The 16,616-nt window shown below is 43.4% G+C and overlaps 1 protein-coding gene across 2 annotated transcripts; it reads left to right on the top strand.

Annotated features, from left to right (window-relative positions):
- The first annotated feature begins 1,923 nt into the window (after nucleotides 1-1,923).
- On the top strand, nucleotides 1,924-16,199 carry tesk1b (testis associated actin remodelling kinase 1b). 2 transcript variants are annotated; one of them, XM_058068842.2, is made up of 12 exons: nucleotides 1,924-1,998; nucleotides 2,083-2,306; nucleotides 2,866-3,248; nucleotides 6,273-6,394; nucleotides 6,501-6,549; nucleotides 9,389-9,535; nucleotides 10,223-10,305; nucleotides 11,842-11,932; nucleotides 12,169-12,252; nucleotides 14,179-14,265; nucleotides 14,335-14,419; nucleotides 14,506-16,199. In XM_058068842.2, the coding sequence occupies exons 3-12, from the start codon at nucleotides 3,066-3,068 to the stop codon at nucleotides 15,522-15,524; spliced, it is 1,950 nt and encodes a 649-aa protein (XP_057924825.2). In that variant the 5' UTR covers nucleotides 1,924-1,998; nucleotides 2,083-2,306; nucleotides 2,866-3,065; the 3' UTR covers nucleotides 15,525-16,199. The 2 variants fall into 2 exon arrangements, with proteins under 2 accessions (XP_057924825.2, XP_057924826.2); XM_058068843.2 differs by lacking the exon at nucleotides 1,924-1,998 and having other exon boundaries at nucleotides 2,030-2,306.
- Nucleotides 16,200-16,616: the final 417 nt, after the last annotated feature.

Genomic DNA, 16,616 nt, shown 5'->3' on the forward strand with positions numbered 1-16,616 from the left:
AGATGGCCGAGGGTGGAATTGAACTCGGATCTCCTGGCTGTGAGACCTGCGCGCTAACCACTCATCCATCACGCAGCCCAGTGTCAAGTTTTCATTCAAAAATAACATGCTACTGACTCATCTTTGAATCACTTTTAGGCTTAAAAGTCACACTTCCTCCACAGTTGGATAGTTCCTTTGGGCCATCACGTGAGCGGTAGCACTGCTTGCTTGGCAGTTGCACCCAAACAAAGGTACAAAGTTGTCTTGGAGGCCTTTTCTTTGGAGCCCAATTGTGAAATAGTGTTGATTCATGAAAGAGTTAGTATAATTAATGTTAATAACTCTCTTAGAACAGGCTGCACGGCGGTTGAGTGGTTAGCGCGCAGACCTCACAGCTAGAAGACCAGGGTTCAATTCCACTCTCGGCCATCTCTGTGTGGAGTTTGCGTGTTCTCTCCGGGTACTCCGGTTTCCTCCCACATTCCAAAAACATGCTAGGTTAATTGGTGACTCCAAATTGTCCATAGGTATGAATGTGAGTGTGAATGGTTGTTTGTCTATATGTGCCCTGTGATTGGCTGGCGACCAGTCCAGGGTCCCCGGGACCCTCGTGAGGAAAAGCGGTAGAAAATGAATGAATGAACTCTCTTAAATATTCCAATGAGTAAGTCTAAAAGTGACCTGACTGTGAAAGGAAGGGTAAATTCTGATCTGTTTAAATTCATATAAAAAACTGAAACCCAGTATATTAAAAGGAATAGAATGATTAGAAATAAAAGTCCTTGCTTTGTTTTTACCAGCCTGTTTGTAAAATATGGTGGCCTCAAGTTGCCTCTATTGTTGTGATGTGAAATGTTCATGTTACCCACAAAGTTCTCTTGTTTCCATAAACTAGCATTGGGCTCAGGGAAGGTGGCTTACAGACATAACGTCTCACATCACAAATGGATTATTTTACAGGGAAACAAGACCATGTTCTACAAACAATGTGTGGGAAACTATCACTTTTTGGCTTTTTTTAATATACACAGATCATTCAATTTGATGCTTTTTCCCATTTTTTTCGGAATTAGAATTACTCCAGATCCCCTAATGCTGTTTGGACTCTCACTGGATGGCTTACATCTGTCCCCTGGTGGGTGGCAGGGGTGGACTTGATTCAGGAAGACACTAGAAAACAAACTGGCAGGTGAGGTTTGGAGAAAAATGAAGCCAAGTTACCCCAGGGAGGTAACTTTTTATCAAAACAGTGACAAGAAATGTGGACACACAATGACGTCAAGCATCAGTACTGTTAGCGTTAGCCGTGGAGAATGCAGTAGTTGTACAGATGAAGATGATAGTGACAAAGATGCTATATTCAATGTTGCTTTGTGTTCTCATCAATTCCAGTAAAATCATTCAGATTATTCACTTGGTAGGTAATAACGCCCCCCCAAGGGATTTGAACTACTTTATCCAGCTCTGGAATTTATGCTTCACTCGCAAGTTCATTAAGACTGTGAGCTCCAGGCAATCTCACTTTTGATGTAATTCTCATCAGTTTTCCGCCAAAGTTCCCCCATATTGTGTGAGCCACAACAAAATAATGCTACATTCTTTCAGTCTTTGGTATTTTGTAGAACTAGTTGGAAAATTGTCCTGTATTTTTTCTCCAATCCAATTGTATGTGGTCTTTATATCAAAGGGTTCCACTTCGAGGTCTGCTACATGGGTTCGTGATTCCAGTACTTCTTGTTGAGGAGGCCTTTCTAACTTGTTATCAATTGTCAAATATTGTCATTGTCACCTTCATGCTTATTTCATTGTGGGTTGTATCCTCTAGTTCCCTTCTTTAGATAACAAAAAAAACACCTAGTGATATGATATTCTATGCGAAAATCACACATTTTATTCCAAGCGACACTGAAGCGGCATTTTTTTAATGTGATCACGTGCGCACTTAGGTCCGCCCCCCGGAAGTTGCACATAAACTGACGAAGCTACGCAAATGAAGACATGAGTGCTATGGCGGAGGTAATCTTGCTATTTTATAACAGCCATTTATATTTTAATTTGACATAAACGTGACGCCCCCACATTATTATTTTTTTTTTAAAGGGGAAGGTGTGAGAAGAAGCCCCACCCCCCTCTTTTCGCCGCCTCCAATAAAGCACGCCAAAAGACGCCACATCCAGGGCCGTGTGTGGAAGTAAGGCGACACCACCACCACCGCGGAGGAGGAGGAGGACGGACGGACGCTCCGGGGATGATTGATTGCGAAGCGGACTCCGCTGCAGCAGTCGGTAGAGGGTGAGAGGACATACCGGGACGTTGTTTTGCGGGTGAGTGCGTGTACACATCACGTCCTCATGCTTTAGCGACATGCATGCGTCGCCTTGATGACTTCAGCCATTTCCGTATGCATCATCACATACGTGCGTGATAGGCAACTCTGCTCAGCTGTGGCATCCATAATTGACGAGCTGAGAGAAGGACGGACGGCGCAGCAAGGCAGGCATGCAGCTAGCTAGCTTACAGCGGGGCTTCTAATCACCCCCCCAGCAGGAATCCAAGTAGGATTGGAGCTTCAGTGCAGAGTGATTGGATCAATTTTACTGTGTGTGTGTGTGTGTGTGTGTGTGTGTTTGCGCAAAGTACGGCCGCTAACAATGAGAGGCGCTATCAGCTGAGAGCAGATAACACCACAAGCAGCCACATTTGTTTCTCTTTGCAGACGGAGCACTTTGCATCCAACATGACTTTCAAATGTGCTCTGCCGTTGTAGATCCTGCAAAACCAAGTGGAGGGCAAACTTTGAAGTTATAGGCTTTTTGTACTTCTTGCTGAGTCATCACCTTGCCTTTCATATCAGATGATGTGATATTCCTGTTCTTCATTTAGAACCAAAAGGAGGGTGCTTCCCCATCGCAAAGTGTGCATTCACCCTGCAGGATGCGACACAGCCGCGGCTCACCTCGCTAGAGCGGGCTGCACCAGAACCTGACTGCATCTGTGACAACTTTCCTCCTGGCCTCTGGAGCCAACTTGGGACACGTAGACGCATCCCAGGCTGGATTTTAAAGCAGGTCTGTCCTCCAGAGATGGAGAGGGTCGAACCGGAACAGGAGCGGGAGGCTGAGGTGCCCATGCACAGTGTGCACGGGGCAAACCGGACCAGGCCGTCCTCCTACCGGGCCCTGCGCAGCGCCGTGTCCAGTCTGGCCCGCTTGGACGACTTCAGCTGTGAGAAGATAGGAGCTGGCTTCTTCTCTGAGGTGTTTAAGGTGAGACGTTGCGCAGCATCAACATTATTCACGGCTTGATTCTCTTCCTGTTAAGAAGAAAGTGGTAGCCATGGCAACCACCCAAACACTGACTACAAGGGTTTTGAGTTTGGGTTGTGCTAGCATACACGTAATACCAAAATCATTATAAACAGTAGATTAATACTCAATAATACTTGCTTGTCTGTTCCTAAAAAGTGCACGCCAATTATTGCAGCAAAACATGTATATATACCCTACCCTGAATTTATTCATTTTTGTTGAGCTGTGTGAGAGAATTCATGTCAATCAAAATTTTGGGTCCCACCACCACCATGCGTTGTATTTGTCAGGAAACTAATAGCACATGCACACCCAATATGGGTAGATGTTCTGCTAAATGTTCACCCTGTTGTGTGCAGCTGTTCAGGAGTAGTAAGCCCACAAAAATGTATTTTATGAGCCACATGAGCACCTTATAGTGTGGAATTTAGGTTGTTTGTGTTTTGATGCGGAAGTTGATTCAATCAGCGCCAACTTAACCCAACTACATCCTTTTTAGTTGAATGAATTTTTCCCGTAAAAGAGTGTAAATCCAATGAATCAATTGCTGCAAGCTAATTGTTAAGACACATTTTTATAGTTTTAAAATAATAGTTCGACATGCAGAAAAGTCCAAATGATAAATGAAAGGGATACATGAACATTTAACCTTTTGACCATTGACGATGGTATTCTATTGTCAGACACGACAACATCGCCAACCACCTTCCTGTTTTGCCATGAGTTGTTTTTTGAGTTTAGTAGTGTTAGTCACCTGAATTCTGTAACCAGTAATGACTCCTTTTTGGGAAAAGTAGTCTTCAATGAAGATAAAGGTAAATTTATACATATAAAACTACTAAAATGTGCTTTGTGTTAACATTATTGAGTCAACCGCTGATGACATCATAGACTGGTGCCATAACTTCCAGTTGCCATTTTGTTTGCTAACTAATACAATGCTAACAAGGACACTTTCTGATTTAAACTAAAATAAAAATACATATACATATCAAGACTATTTTTCAACTAATGCAGTGTATTAATAATGCCTATTGTATTCTAAACAGAATGCAAAAACATTTTCAACTTTAACTGCTAAACAGGGTGGACGCTAACAGAGGTTCCACTGTACATAGCGCACACACGCATCCAGGATTGATGTTTATTTCTTTTTTTAATTGTCTGCCCCCACCCCCTTCACCCCCACAACCACGTTGGCCTTTTGAATAGCAAATGAGCAAGCAAATGTCAGCGTGTTTACTGCTGCCTTGTCAAGTCGCTACTTGGCTTGAAGATGGCTGTAGCCTTTTGATGGCGTCATATAAAGACTGGCATGAGTTAGGATCAAATGCACTTTAAGGGAGATGCTGTGCGGATCAAATGGAAGCGTTCATCTTTGTGGTATGCAATTGGGAGATGTGAAGTGGGAGAATAATGGGCATGCGTGTCAAGACACATCTGTCAGGCGTTGCTTTTTTAATTTGGTTCAAAGTAGCGCACTTGTTTGAGTTTTTTTTTTTTTTTCATCCTTTCCCAAAACTAGTCTGACAATACCTGAGGGCCCGCAGGCAAAAAAACAAATGTCTTTCAACAGAGCACACTTACGTGTGAACAAATGTTTGGCATGCTTTACTTTCTCATCTTTTTAATGGTTATTATTTCTAACATACACAGGCCAACCACGTCATCTGCAAGTGACAGCACTCATGGGTTGCCAAACGCTGCTGTGCTCATCCTGTATTTACACATAGCATTTATGCTCTCTCTGAATAACTAATGATGCTTTTGTAGGTCCTTGCAGACAGACAAAAGTTGGATGTTCCCAGGTCAGGACATGTTGAGATCTGAACTTGAGAATCATCTCAGTGCTGGAAATTGCACCATGTTAGCAAGGACATGCAGGGTTGTCACGCTTTTTAATGTTTAATCAAATTTAAATATTAGTCAATCACAACACAGCTGAACACACAATACGGTTTTTCAATGAAGCTTTTTATTATTTAAACCTAATTGGCCCTGTGTGAAAAGTGATTGCTCCCTAAACCTAATAACTGGTTGGGCCACCCTTGGCAACAACAACTGCAATCAATTACATATTTTACTATTGGTATATTTTACTGTTGGTATAATGTTCTTTTACGGAATTTAAAAGTGAGGCCTGCTGTTCTTTGGATGTTGTTGTGGGGTCTTTTGTGACCTTAGTTGAGTCGTCACTGCTCTCTTGGGATAATTTTGGTTGGCCGGCCATTCCTGGGAAGATTCACCACCATTCCATGTTTTCACCATTTGTGGATTATGGCTCTTACTGTTGTTTGCTGGAGTCCCAAAAGCTTTACAAATGACTTTACAACCTTCTCAAGACTGATAGATTTCAATTAATCTAGCAGTAATGTTTTAATGGGGGGGTCATTCACCTTTTCACACAGGGCCATATAAGGCTTTTTTTCTTTCCCTTTTTAAGAATACAAAGTTTAATCAAAAAAGTGTTCCGTTGTACTATTTGTTCTGAGACATTTGAGTGCAAATGTGCAAAAAAAAAATGAGGAAGCACTTTTTCACAGCAGCGTAGCTTCATTCAGTACAAAAATGCAGAGCGTGCCTTCACTTGTAATGTTTATTCCTGCTAACATCTCAGCTGGCCCCGCCATTAGCACAAGGCAGGGTGTGTGTTGACATTGACTGCCAACATGTTAGCGTCTTATCTTCTAGAAAGTAAGCAAACAGGCTTTGTGGTGAAATCAAACTACATTGTGGAGGATGAACACTTTGTCATGCAAACTCTCCTTCATGGGTACAAATAAGTGGAGTTGTATTGTTAATTGAGACGGAGGTGTTGCAACTGTGTAGCAACCGCAGTGTGAGACTTCCCGTGTTGGCTGCAGTGTCAGTCCATGTTGATCCATAAATGAAGCGTGTCCAACTATTTCCTTTTAGCAGATCTGGCCACTCTCAGATACCTCCATTGTGGGAGCGCTAATGTTGCTTTTGTGTGTGGTCCAGGTGCAACATCGCGTGTCAGGTCAGGTGATGGCGTTGAAGATGAACATCCTGGCCAGTAATCGGGCCAACATGCTCAGGGAGGTCCAACTCATGAACAGACTGTCACACCCAAACATCCTCAGGTAAACCAAACAATTCTTGTTTTCCTTCACCTTTCTGTGTGGTGGTTGTGTTGATGGTTTTGTGTGTGTGTGTGTGTGTGTGTGTGTGTGTGTGTGCCGCTTCCAGGTTCATAGGAGTGTGCGTCCATGAGGGGCAGCTCCATGCGCTCACTGAGGTAGGCCACTAATGTGTTGCTGCAGTAACACAATGTATCTTGTCAAGACACCAAAAGTCAACTTGTATAAACTCTAGAGGAGTCGATGGACATGTACAGCTTGTATAGCAGGATAGATTTACTATCCACTGAAAGCTGAAACTTGGCGCAGGGGTGTCCATACTTTTACATTTTTGAAACCAACCCATTCTGTAGATATGCAGAGTTTTTTTTTTTATATATATTTAAAGGAAAAACAGCCTGCATCTCAAGCTTTGTGTTATCGGTGACAAAATTTATTAGTATGAACTCTTTCTCCTTACATTACACTTTATTTTATACAGTTTTTAAACGCTTGATGTTGCGATTCCACTTGTCTGTAAAGGAAATTGAAGGTTATTTAATCCTACCCCCCCCCCCCTGTCTCTCATCAGTTGCTCATCCACTTGTCCACTTCCTGTATTCAATTCATTCATTGCTTACTTATTCTTTCTCTTCCACAAGAATGGCGGTCAAGGCAGCATTATCATCCTGTAGTACATTGATATAATTGCGTAGTGCGCCATTTTCCTCCCTTAGGTCTACGACAGGGGTCTCAAACTCAATTTACTTGGGGGGCCACTGGAGCTTGGGTCTGGGTGAGACTGGGCCGCATCAGGTTTTCAAAAAAAAAAAGCATTTCTTAAAAACAAAAAAAATGAAAAAAACTTCGCTTTGGTTCCAATTTTCTATAATAAAAGCTCTGATAAAACATTCCACTGTTCTCAAACATCTTCCTTTTTATTTTTCTACACAAAATAAGATGAAAAATAAACAAATCAAGAATAAAGAAAATCAATCAATCAGTAATAAATAAATAAATATAATAATAAAAACTTAAGAAACCACATATAGTTGGTGGGTAAATTATTTTTTGCAGATTAAAATTAACAAAGCATTATTAGAGCCCTGTAGACATGACAAAACACGACTATAGTCACATTTATACTCTTTTTTTATTTACAACATATTGCGCAACTGCAGGCTCTTGAGACACATGCTAACTCGCAAACTAGAGAGCTAGCGTCCTAAACGGTAGCCTTCAAGTTATTTTCTTTAAACTTAAATAGCCAAAACTTACCACTTCCATACGGATAGGGAGGATAACTATTAACAGTTATTTAACCTTTAACATGAACATTTTTCTGGGTACATGATACCATACATCATCCATATCAAACTTGCGCGGGCCCCCCCTAACATTAAACTTTCATATCAAGGCGGGGGCCTCAAACTCGTGTCCTGCAGGCCAAATGTTTGAGACCCCTGGTCTACGACTTCATCACTGATCTCCACTAAGCTCTTCTTGAGGCTGTTCTGCGATTGTGCATTTCCAATCTATGTGTGAGGGTCTTTTTAGATCTTATTTGTGCTACAGATCAGAACTGTAGCACTGCCAAATACCTTCCAATGTTCCATCATGATGTAAACATGATGTTGGACCCCAGTTTGCATCCATCCAGGGGTCCTCTAATGGCAAATCCACCTTTATGTGTCAGCCAGGATGGCCCCGTTTCTGATTTTTTGACCCGGATGTCATTTTGCTTTTTGTTTGCCATTGTTGCTCGGCAACCACTATGAACAGCAGTTAGCTTGGCATGGTGGCAGCTGGCAGCACTTGTAAATGGTTTAATTCAAAGGATCTGTACCTCTCGCCTGTCTCGAGTTGAAGTTGTGGGTGTCGGCAAGCTGTTCTGATCGTGTGTTCCCCAAGTGTAGTCAATGGCATGTATGCGAGACTTGTTGCGAGACATTAGTGTCCAAATAGCTGGCAACACACAGCCACCTTACAGTGAACATGTCCAAAGCTTTGAATATTAAGTGTGAGCATCATTGTTATTTAGCACTGCCTTAATTCTTGTGGAAATTCATTCATTTTCTACCGCTTATCCTCACGAGGGTCGCGGGGGTGCTGGAGCCTATCCCAGCTGTCTTCTGGCGAGAGGCGGGGTACACCCTGGACTGGTCACCGGCCTTTCTTTAATGACTGTGTACACGTACTAAGTGTGACTCTCCAAATCCTGATGTTGGATACTTTTCACTCCTCCACCTTCCTTCCTTCTGCTTGAGGATGTTCCACAGGTGCTCAATTGGAAGAAACATACTCACCCCTCCCATCACATTTACCCCCACCATCCTCAGCATAGTACTTACCACCTTGGAGGTGTGTTTGGGTTCCTTATCATGTTGGAAAACTGCCATATGTTCTATTTTCTGCTTCCTAATGTCAAAGGAATTTGTGTTTCCCCTCAATGAAACCTACCAGTGATCCGCTACATTCATGCAGCCCAGACCATGACACTACCACCATCATGCTTTGCAGTAGAATGTGATTCCTTACATTTTTGTTGACCAATATTGGCATGTTTTTTCAATCTACACTACTAATGGCCATCCCAATAAGTAGATATAATTTAACTAAAAAAAAGCATTGCTATGTGTATTTTCAATCCTTACCACAAATGATACTGAATTTGTATTTGTATGATATTCTATGTAAAAATGTATGCTCGGCACTAGCTGTGGACACCCCAATGTAGTCAGAATGATAAAATCTATCAAATGACTTTCATATGATTGGGCAGTGAGCTTGACTGTCCAACCAGACAGTAAGTAAACAGTCTAAATAGTTGCAAACACAATAGTGTTTGCAACTATTTAGACTGTTTACAATTTTCTTTCCAGTGGATAATTAATACTGTTAAACTACTGTAAAATATATCCAAGTATACTTCCTATTGTATGGTCCCTTGACAAGATGTACTCTTAACTGAGTGTGTGCTTTGTTTCTAATGGAATTGATGGTTTTTTGATGGTCCAGTACATCAACGGTGGCAACTTGGAACAGCTGTTGGACAGCGATGTCTTCCTCTCATGGAGCACACGTCTCGGCCTGGCGCTGGACATCGCCCGCGGCCTACGCTACCTGCACGCCAAAGGCATCTTCCACAGGGACCTCACATCCAAGGTGACGCACGCATGTGCATTTCCACGCATCAGTACATGCCAAGCTTGAAACTAGTAGTGTGACAAAATATTGATCATTGTTTTTTTTTTTTTAATTATTACAATATAGCCGCAATAAAATGATTTAGTTTGTCAGACGTCAAAAAGAATTGTTCACTTACACCATGCATAACCACCCTCATTGTACGTAATAAGACAAGTGTTTGTGTATTGTCTTAGTGTATGTTATAACCATTATTTGTATATATACTATAGAGATATCAATTATCAGAGCCATGTATGGTGAGCTACCGTGGGATTGCCATTCCTATAGCAGAGACCACTGTACATATATGCGACATAGGATTTACTGTAAATGGTGTCAGTCATAGCACTAACAGAAACCTGCTTGTAATAAATCCAGCTTGTCCTGAATCCTTGTTGGTAATGCTACTTAGGCCGCGGAGGAATTTCCCATGATGCTCTTCATGTGCTTCTACTTCTAAAATGGTTACACAATGTTTATTTCACGTTGAAATGGCTCATTCTTATGTTTGACGACACCTTCACACCTCGAGGGGAGCGCCAGAGCAACAAAAGCAGAGGCATTATAGCAACTTAAAAGTAAAGGTCGTAAAGAGTGGACAAACATTTAACAGCAGCAGTAAAAGTGGTTATGTGTGACGAACTTTGACCCCCCTCTGTGCAGAACTGCCTGGTGCGCTGGGAAGGAGGCCTCTGCTCGGCTGTGGTGGGAGACTTTGGCTTGGCGGAGAAAATCCCGGATTACAGGTGCGTGTGCGTGTGCGCACGCATGAGTGTGTGTGTGTGTGTGTGTGTGTGTGTGTGTGTGTGGGTGGGCAGGCGGGCCCTTAAAGCGTCAATCCATGCCTTGCACCGTGATAAGTCACGCTCGATAAATGCTCGCATTCCTTCACTCTCCTCTTATCAGTACTTCCTGTCACTTCTCACCTGCGCTCCTCTGTCCGCACCCTTTCCATGGAACTCTTGTTAAAATAGACAAGTGTCAATATTTAAACTCTTCTGTTTTTTTTTTTTTTTTTTTTTCCACTCCTGGTTGTTTATTGCTTGCAGGCATTTATGTGGCATATTTTATTGAGACTATAAATGGTCTTGTAGAATCACAGTGCCATACTGGATGGCCGACCGCGACGCTTGGTTAAAAATATTTCCTTACTGAGATGGATGAACTGTGGAGGAGCAGTTTATTATAGGGAGTATTATTCCAAAATATGTGTAACAATTGATAGATGGCTTACTAAAACATGCTTAATTAGAAACAATCCATCTTGTAATGTAAACAGTAACATATGAAATAATATTATATTATTGAAATTTAGATTTATTTATTTTTTTAATTTAGAAAGCGGACAGATCCGGAGAGTTTTTTGGGGGGTGGTGACTATAAAACAAGATGATGCTGGAAAAAAATAGCAAAAGTGTTAGTTTCCTGGCGCAAACAGGAAGTATGGTTCCAACGGCAACATTATGCTAGGTAGACTTTTGGATGAAGTTTTTAATCACCCTATTTATCATGAACCATGTATCCTGGGATTCCCATCCCTACTCTAAGATGAATAAGCTGTCTGTTTGAATGCCTGTCTGCAAATTACATAACAGTACATTTCTGTCCTTACATCGATGTCGATGAATGCCTTTACTTCCTCCATTCCAGGCTTTTTTGCCTTCTATTCAAGTCAAACGCCATTGTAACCTTTTTAGTGGAGTGCCACAACCATTGCGTCGGTGTTTGTGGGAGGGGAAAGGAAAGGAAGGTGGGGGTTTTGAGGGGGTGGGGGCTCTCCAAATAAGGTCAAACTATTCCAGTCTGCCTCTTCCGACGGCTTTCTCCTCTTCGCCCAAGCCGAGTCGGTCACTCATCATTGACTTTGCCCTTTTGTTATTAAAGACTCGAAGGGAAGAACCCTTTCTTTCCTGCCCCCACTTCTTCAAATGGCGTTGACACTGGAAACCAGTGGCTTCTCTGCCATCACTTTTTCTGCAGTATCATGCCTGCATTAACTGATAGAAATAGCACACAGAGGAAGTATCTGTTTTTGTGTGCGCGTGCGCACGTGCTTATCCTCGCATGCACTCTCTAGTTCCTTTTTTATTCAGTTTGGAGTTGCACAATTGCTCACCACAAAACCCCAACAGCACATTGACACAGCACACTTTGTAGCAAGGCTGTTTGTTCATTAAATAGAATTGTCATGCTTCCTTTATGAATGGAGGTTTATTCAAATAAGTTTAAAAATAAGTGGGGAATTGTCTCAGAATGTAATTATTTTTTGTCTTTCTCTGCAGTGAAGACACAGACCAGGAGCCTCTGGCTGTGGTGGGCTCCCCCTACTGGATGGCTCCGGAAGTGCTGCGGGGTGAAGTGTACAATGAGAAGGTGCTTACTTACATACTTCTTGTTTGACTCAGCTATTGATTGGTCAGGGTTGGTCAAGGTCCATAGTGGGTGTGGTGGAGGAGCATAAAGCAAGTAGCAAATCAAGCTATTTAATTGGATATATGTCAAATGTAAAGGTGGAGTTAGTTATGCAACAAATAGGCTCATTCTTATTTGATTTTTTTATTTTATACTGTTCTGGTATAGGCAATAATTTATTTTTGTTTTGTCTATAGGTGGATGTGTTTGCCTACGGCATCATCCTGTGTGAAATAATTGCAAGGATACAGGCTGACCCTGACATCCTACCACGCACTGAGGTACCGTAGAATTTGTTGCAATGCTGATAACATTTTTGTATCTTTTCAGCCTTTATGTTTGGTCCTTTTTGGCAGCAGGTTCATTAAAAACAGCAGGGTTCTCCAGTCTTACAGAGCAGTGGTTCTCAACCGGTTTGGCTGCGGAACCCACCTCCGCCCCAAACCGAAACGCAAATTGCACTAAAGTTTCAACTCAAATTTCTCTTGCATTTAATGAAAAGACAGTTTGAGGTAATGCAAGTAATTGTGTGTCAACACAAAACAGGTTTAATAAGCATTTCAGGAACACAAACCTATTTTAAAAGTAGTTTAAAATAGGTTTTAATGCTTTTTCCACTTTTCTGACCTATAAATGTAGTTAGAATGTTGTATTCTTGTGTTAAACGATGTCAAAGTTTCAGATAATGAGATTTGTGCATTTGGAAGTGAGCCCTGAAAGATGTTTTGTGATGGCTCAAAATGCGTGGTAAAACTTCCTTATATGGGCGGACTTCCTTATATGGTTTGGAGTTTGGAAGCACTTTTGGCATGTAACCAATCACCGCAGAGTGGGCATGTCCGGAGACGGGCTGTGGGTGGAATAAATTTAAACTGACTGTTTTGGCAGGAAGCAGAAATCAAGGAAATACAGCAAAAATCTACCAGGTTTGGGTGGGTTATTGTGTGGAGCTGCTCTACACGACCTCTAGGTCCCCTTTAACAATCATTGAAATACAATTAAGACTAAAGCTTGTATTAAGTGTCACATTTACAGATGACGAAATCAGATTTGTGCTGACTGACGCCAGCCCACACTGTTGCACCCCCTCCACCAAAGCAAACCCTGGGGACCATGTTGACCTTGGCGGATCACTCACCTTGCCTTCTCCAGCACAGCTGCATTGCCCAGGTCACATGGTCTTGGGCCCACTGCAGACGGTCACAGTTTTGGTGCAAAAAATAAATAAAAGAAGGGGGCACGTTTTTCCCACTGCTGTATATAAATATACTTGTTTACTAGTAAACTAGTACTCCAATTATTACAGAACTCAGCCGCACATGTGCTGACGAGGACCAGAGGGCGGGAGCACATTACACCAGTTTTAAAGTCACTACATTGGCTCCCCGTCCGCTTCAGGATCGAGTTTATGATTCTCTTACTGGTTTTTAAATGTCTTAACGGCCTTGCACCTTCTTATTTATCGTATCTGCTTTTACCATATCGACCCTGCGGTCCTCCGGCACTGGCCTTTTAACAATACCAAAACCCAGAACGAAAACCCACGGTGAGGCAGCATTTAGCCGCTATGGCCCCCCTCAGAGCCTCAGAACTGCGGAGACTGTTGATATTTTTAAAAAAAGATTAAAGACACACCTTTTTAATCAATTTTTAACTAATATTTTTAAACTTTTCTTATGTTTTTATCTTATTAGTCCTTTTTTATGCTTTTAGTCTTTAGCTCCAGTATTTCCTCAGCGGGGTTCCTCCACACTGGGGGCTGTGTCGGGTCTGCTGAGGGGGGTGCCATCCTTGGGTCCCTTTGACCCGGCCTGCTGGGGGTTCCTCCCTTTTAATGTGGGGGGTCTGCCAGTCTGTCGGAGTCGGGGGGGCCTGGGTGCTGGTCCCCCGATGGCACGGCCTGCGGCTCCTCCCAATGTGGACGGCCCCAAAGGTGGCGTTTCCTTGATCCTCAGTGCCATGCCATGTCTCCCTACTGTGTGTGATTGTGTGTGTCTAGTGTGGAGGGTGGGAGGGAGGGGCTTTCTTAGTATTTGTATTAGTGTTTTTCCTTTTGTGGTAATTGTTTTTATGACCCTAATGTTGAGTGGTATAGACAGGCATGCTTTGTGGGTGTCTGCAACATATTCGGGATCAGCCCCTTTGTGGTTGTTTGTGGTACCGCAGTTGAGCCTGGACTCTACATGTCATTTGTTGATGGTGTGCAGGACTTTGGTCTGGATGTGGAGGCCTTCACGCAAATGGTCGGAGACTGTCCCACAGACTTCCTGCACCTGGCTATCCTCTGCTGTAACGTAAGAAAGACTTTCACCTATTGCAAGGAATGAATGAGTTGTTCAACTTTTTGCTGTGTTTCCTGCCAGCTGAGCGCCAAGCAGCGTCCATCTTTTTCTCATATTGTGGTGGATCTCGAGAAGAGGTGGCAGAAAGATGAGCCCACAGTCTCGGGTACACTTGAGTTTTCCGCTAATCCAATTCATGCCTGCGTCCAATTAATGAATGTGGAATAAATGTTATGTTAACTGTCATCCCAGACGTTTCTCCAGCAGCTGGCCCGCTAAGGAGGCGGTCCCTCGGTCTGCCGTCGGACCCCCGTCTCTGCCGCAGCAAATCGGACATGCTCCACACCCCGGATGCGTGTCCGTCTGTCAGCCTGGTCGCTCCCGCCCGAGTCAACCCCTTCTCTCATCGAGAGGACCTGAAAGGCGGCAAGATCAAGCTCTACGACACTCCCAGCAAGTCAGTCATCTCCCTCACCTTCACCCTGCCGCCGCTGCCCGACCCCCACAGTGGCTCCCGTGAGGCCAACCCGCTCCGGAGGCACCGGTGCTGCCACTCACTGCCGTGCATGCCGCCCCCTCACATGAACACCACCTTGAGCATGGTCCTCGCCGAGGAGACGTCGCTGTGTGACGCTGTGAACTGTGAAGACGACGGACTGCTTGAAAGTGAAAAGGATGTGTGGGAAGAGGGCGGAGCTACTCACCCGGTGGATGATTCTGGCCTCCCACCATCCCTTGAACCTCTCTCAGTGGACAAGGAGGAGGAACCTATGGACTGCACCAGCTCCCCAGATGCACAAGACAGCTCGTCTTCGTACTCTAAGCTCTCCTCCCCTCCCTCCCACTTCTCCACGCCCCACCAGTCCTCCTCTCCCCCCTTTTCAAATGGCTGGACGTCATCTATCGCCTCCCGCCTGCCTCATTTGGACAACAGCAAAGTGGTTGTGAACGGACCTCTGGTTTGGAGCGGTGCCACCACCGTGACCAACAACAACAGCTACCACTCGCCATCCAGTGAGATGGCCGCTTTGTCACCGTTCGGCTCTGACAGTGTTCAGTCTCTGGATCAGGAGGAGGTCATCTCCTGCCCGGGCTGCTGCCTGGCGAGCCTTCGCTTCCCGTCAGTATGTCTCAGGGCGCCGCCGAGGAGGAACACCTACAAGACCCTTAACGGGGACCACACAGCCTCCCGCGGGCTGCTCTGTCCTCCCACACCGACCACCACCACCAGCGTGGAACCGGCGCTCGGTTTGCCCAAAGCGCACACCTAAATCTGCCCCCTCCACCCGAAAAAAAAAAAAAAAATCCCTGCAACTTGTGGGTGTTTATATGTTGTGGGTGTTATAATTTGCACATATTTTAATGCAGCAATATAAATGCGTGTTTCAGTTACCTGAACACGTTGTGGCCTCTGGTGTGTTAGCTTAGCTTTGGTTTGCACGGTGCCCACTGCTGGGCTGAGGGTGTCTTGCCTGCGTGGATGACTGATGATCACAGTATCCAGCATGTAAACATGTTGGCTTCCTGTCACATGACCATTGACTGATGCTCCGATGAGGAATGTTAAAGCTTAGTATTACTGTTGCAATGTTCCTTAGTTTTTTTTTTTTGAATGTTCGGTGCTCTTAAGCTTTAATGTCTTTAAAATATTCCAGAATTGTTCAGTGCGCCACTGAGTTGTGAGTGTGTGTGTGTGTGTGTGTTGAGAGACTGTGTGCCTACTGTTCCTTTGACTATTTTTGTTGCTGTTCAGTCTGTTGGGCCCCCTTTGGGTTGTCACTTAAAGCACTTCAACTGTTATGGACTGCAATGGACGGTCCAAGACCTGATTAAGAGTTGTTTGTATTGTTATTTAAATTGAATAAAAATAAAGAATGCAGAGGTGTTTTTCCCTAAAAAGTTTCAAAAAAATAGGAGTGAAAATTACATTTATCAATGACTGTGAAATTGTTTTTCGGTTCATATATTTTAATATCACTGCAGTACTCATTTGTGCTTTCACTTAACACAACATGGGAAAATATTGCTAATACTGTTTCTATTTAGCACAACAATATTAAACATAAAAATGTTTAATTATATTGAATATCTTCCCCGAACAACACTGAGCACGACTAACTGTAAAGGCAGTATATATGTATGTGTGTATATATATATATATATCTCATGTAGATTAACCCACGAAATGCGACAAATCGGCGTATCTGATCGACTCGTCTAGCCTTAGCCAGGAAGTAATCACCGGAACCACTTCCGCCTGCTGTAATTCAGATGCTCGCCCTCATAAATCTCGACGAATTGGAGGTAATGATAACAACCACTTGCAGTTATGACTCGACACTAATTCCTGTATAATTTTAAAA

The sequence above is a fragment of the Doryrhamphus excisus genome, linkage group LG2 (genome assembly GCF_037039965.1).
Source record: "Doryrhamphus excisus strain RoL-2023G ecotype Guam linkage group LG2, RoL_Dexc_Guam_v1.1, whole genome shotgun sequence".
NCBI lineage: Eukaryota > Metazoa > Chordata > Actinopteri > Syngnathiformes > Syngnathidae > Doryrhamphus > Doryrhamphus excisus.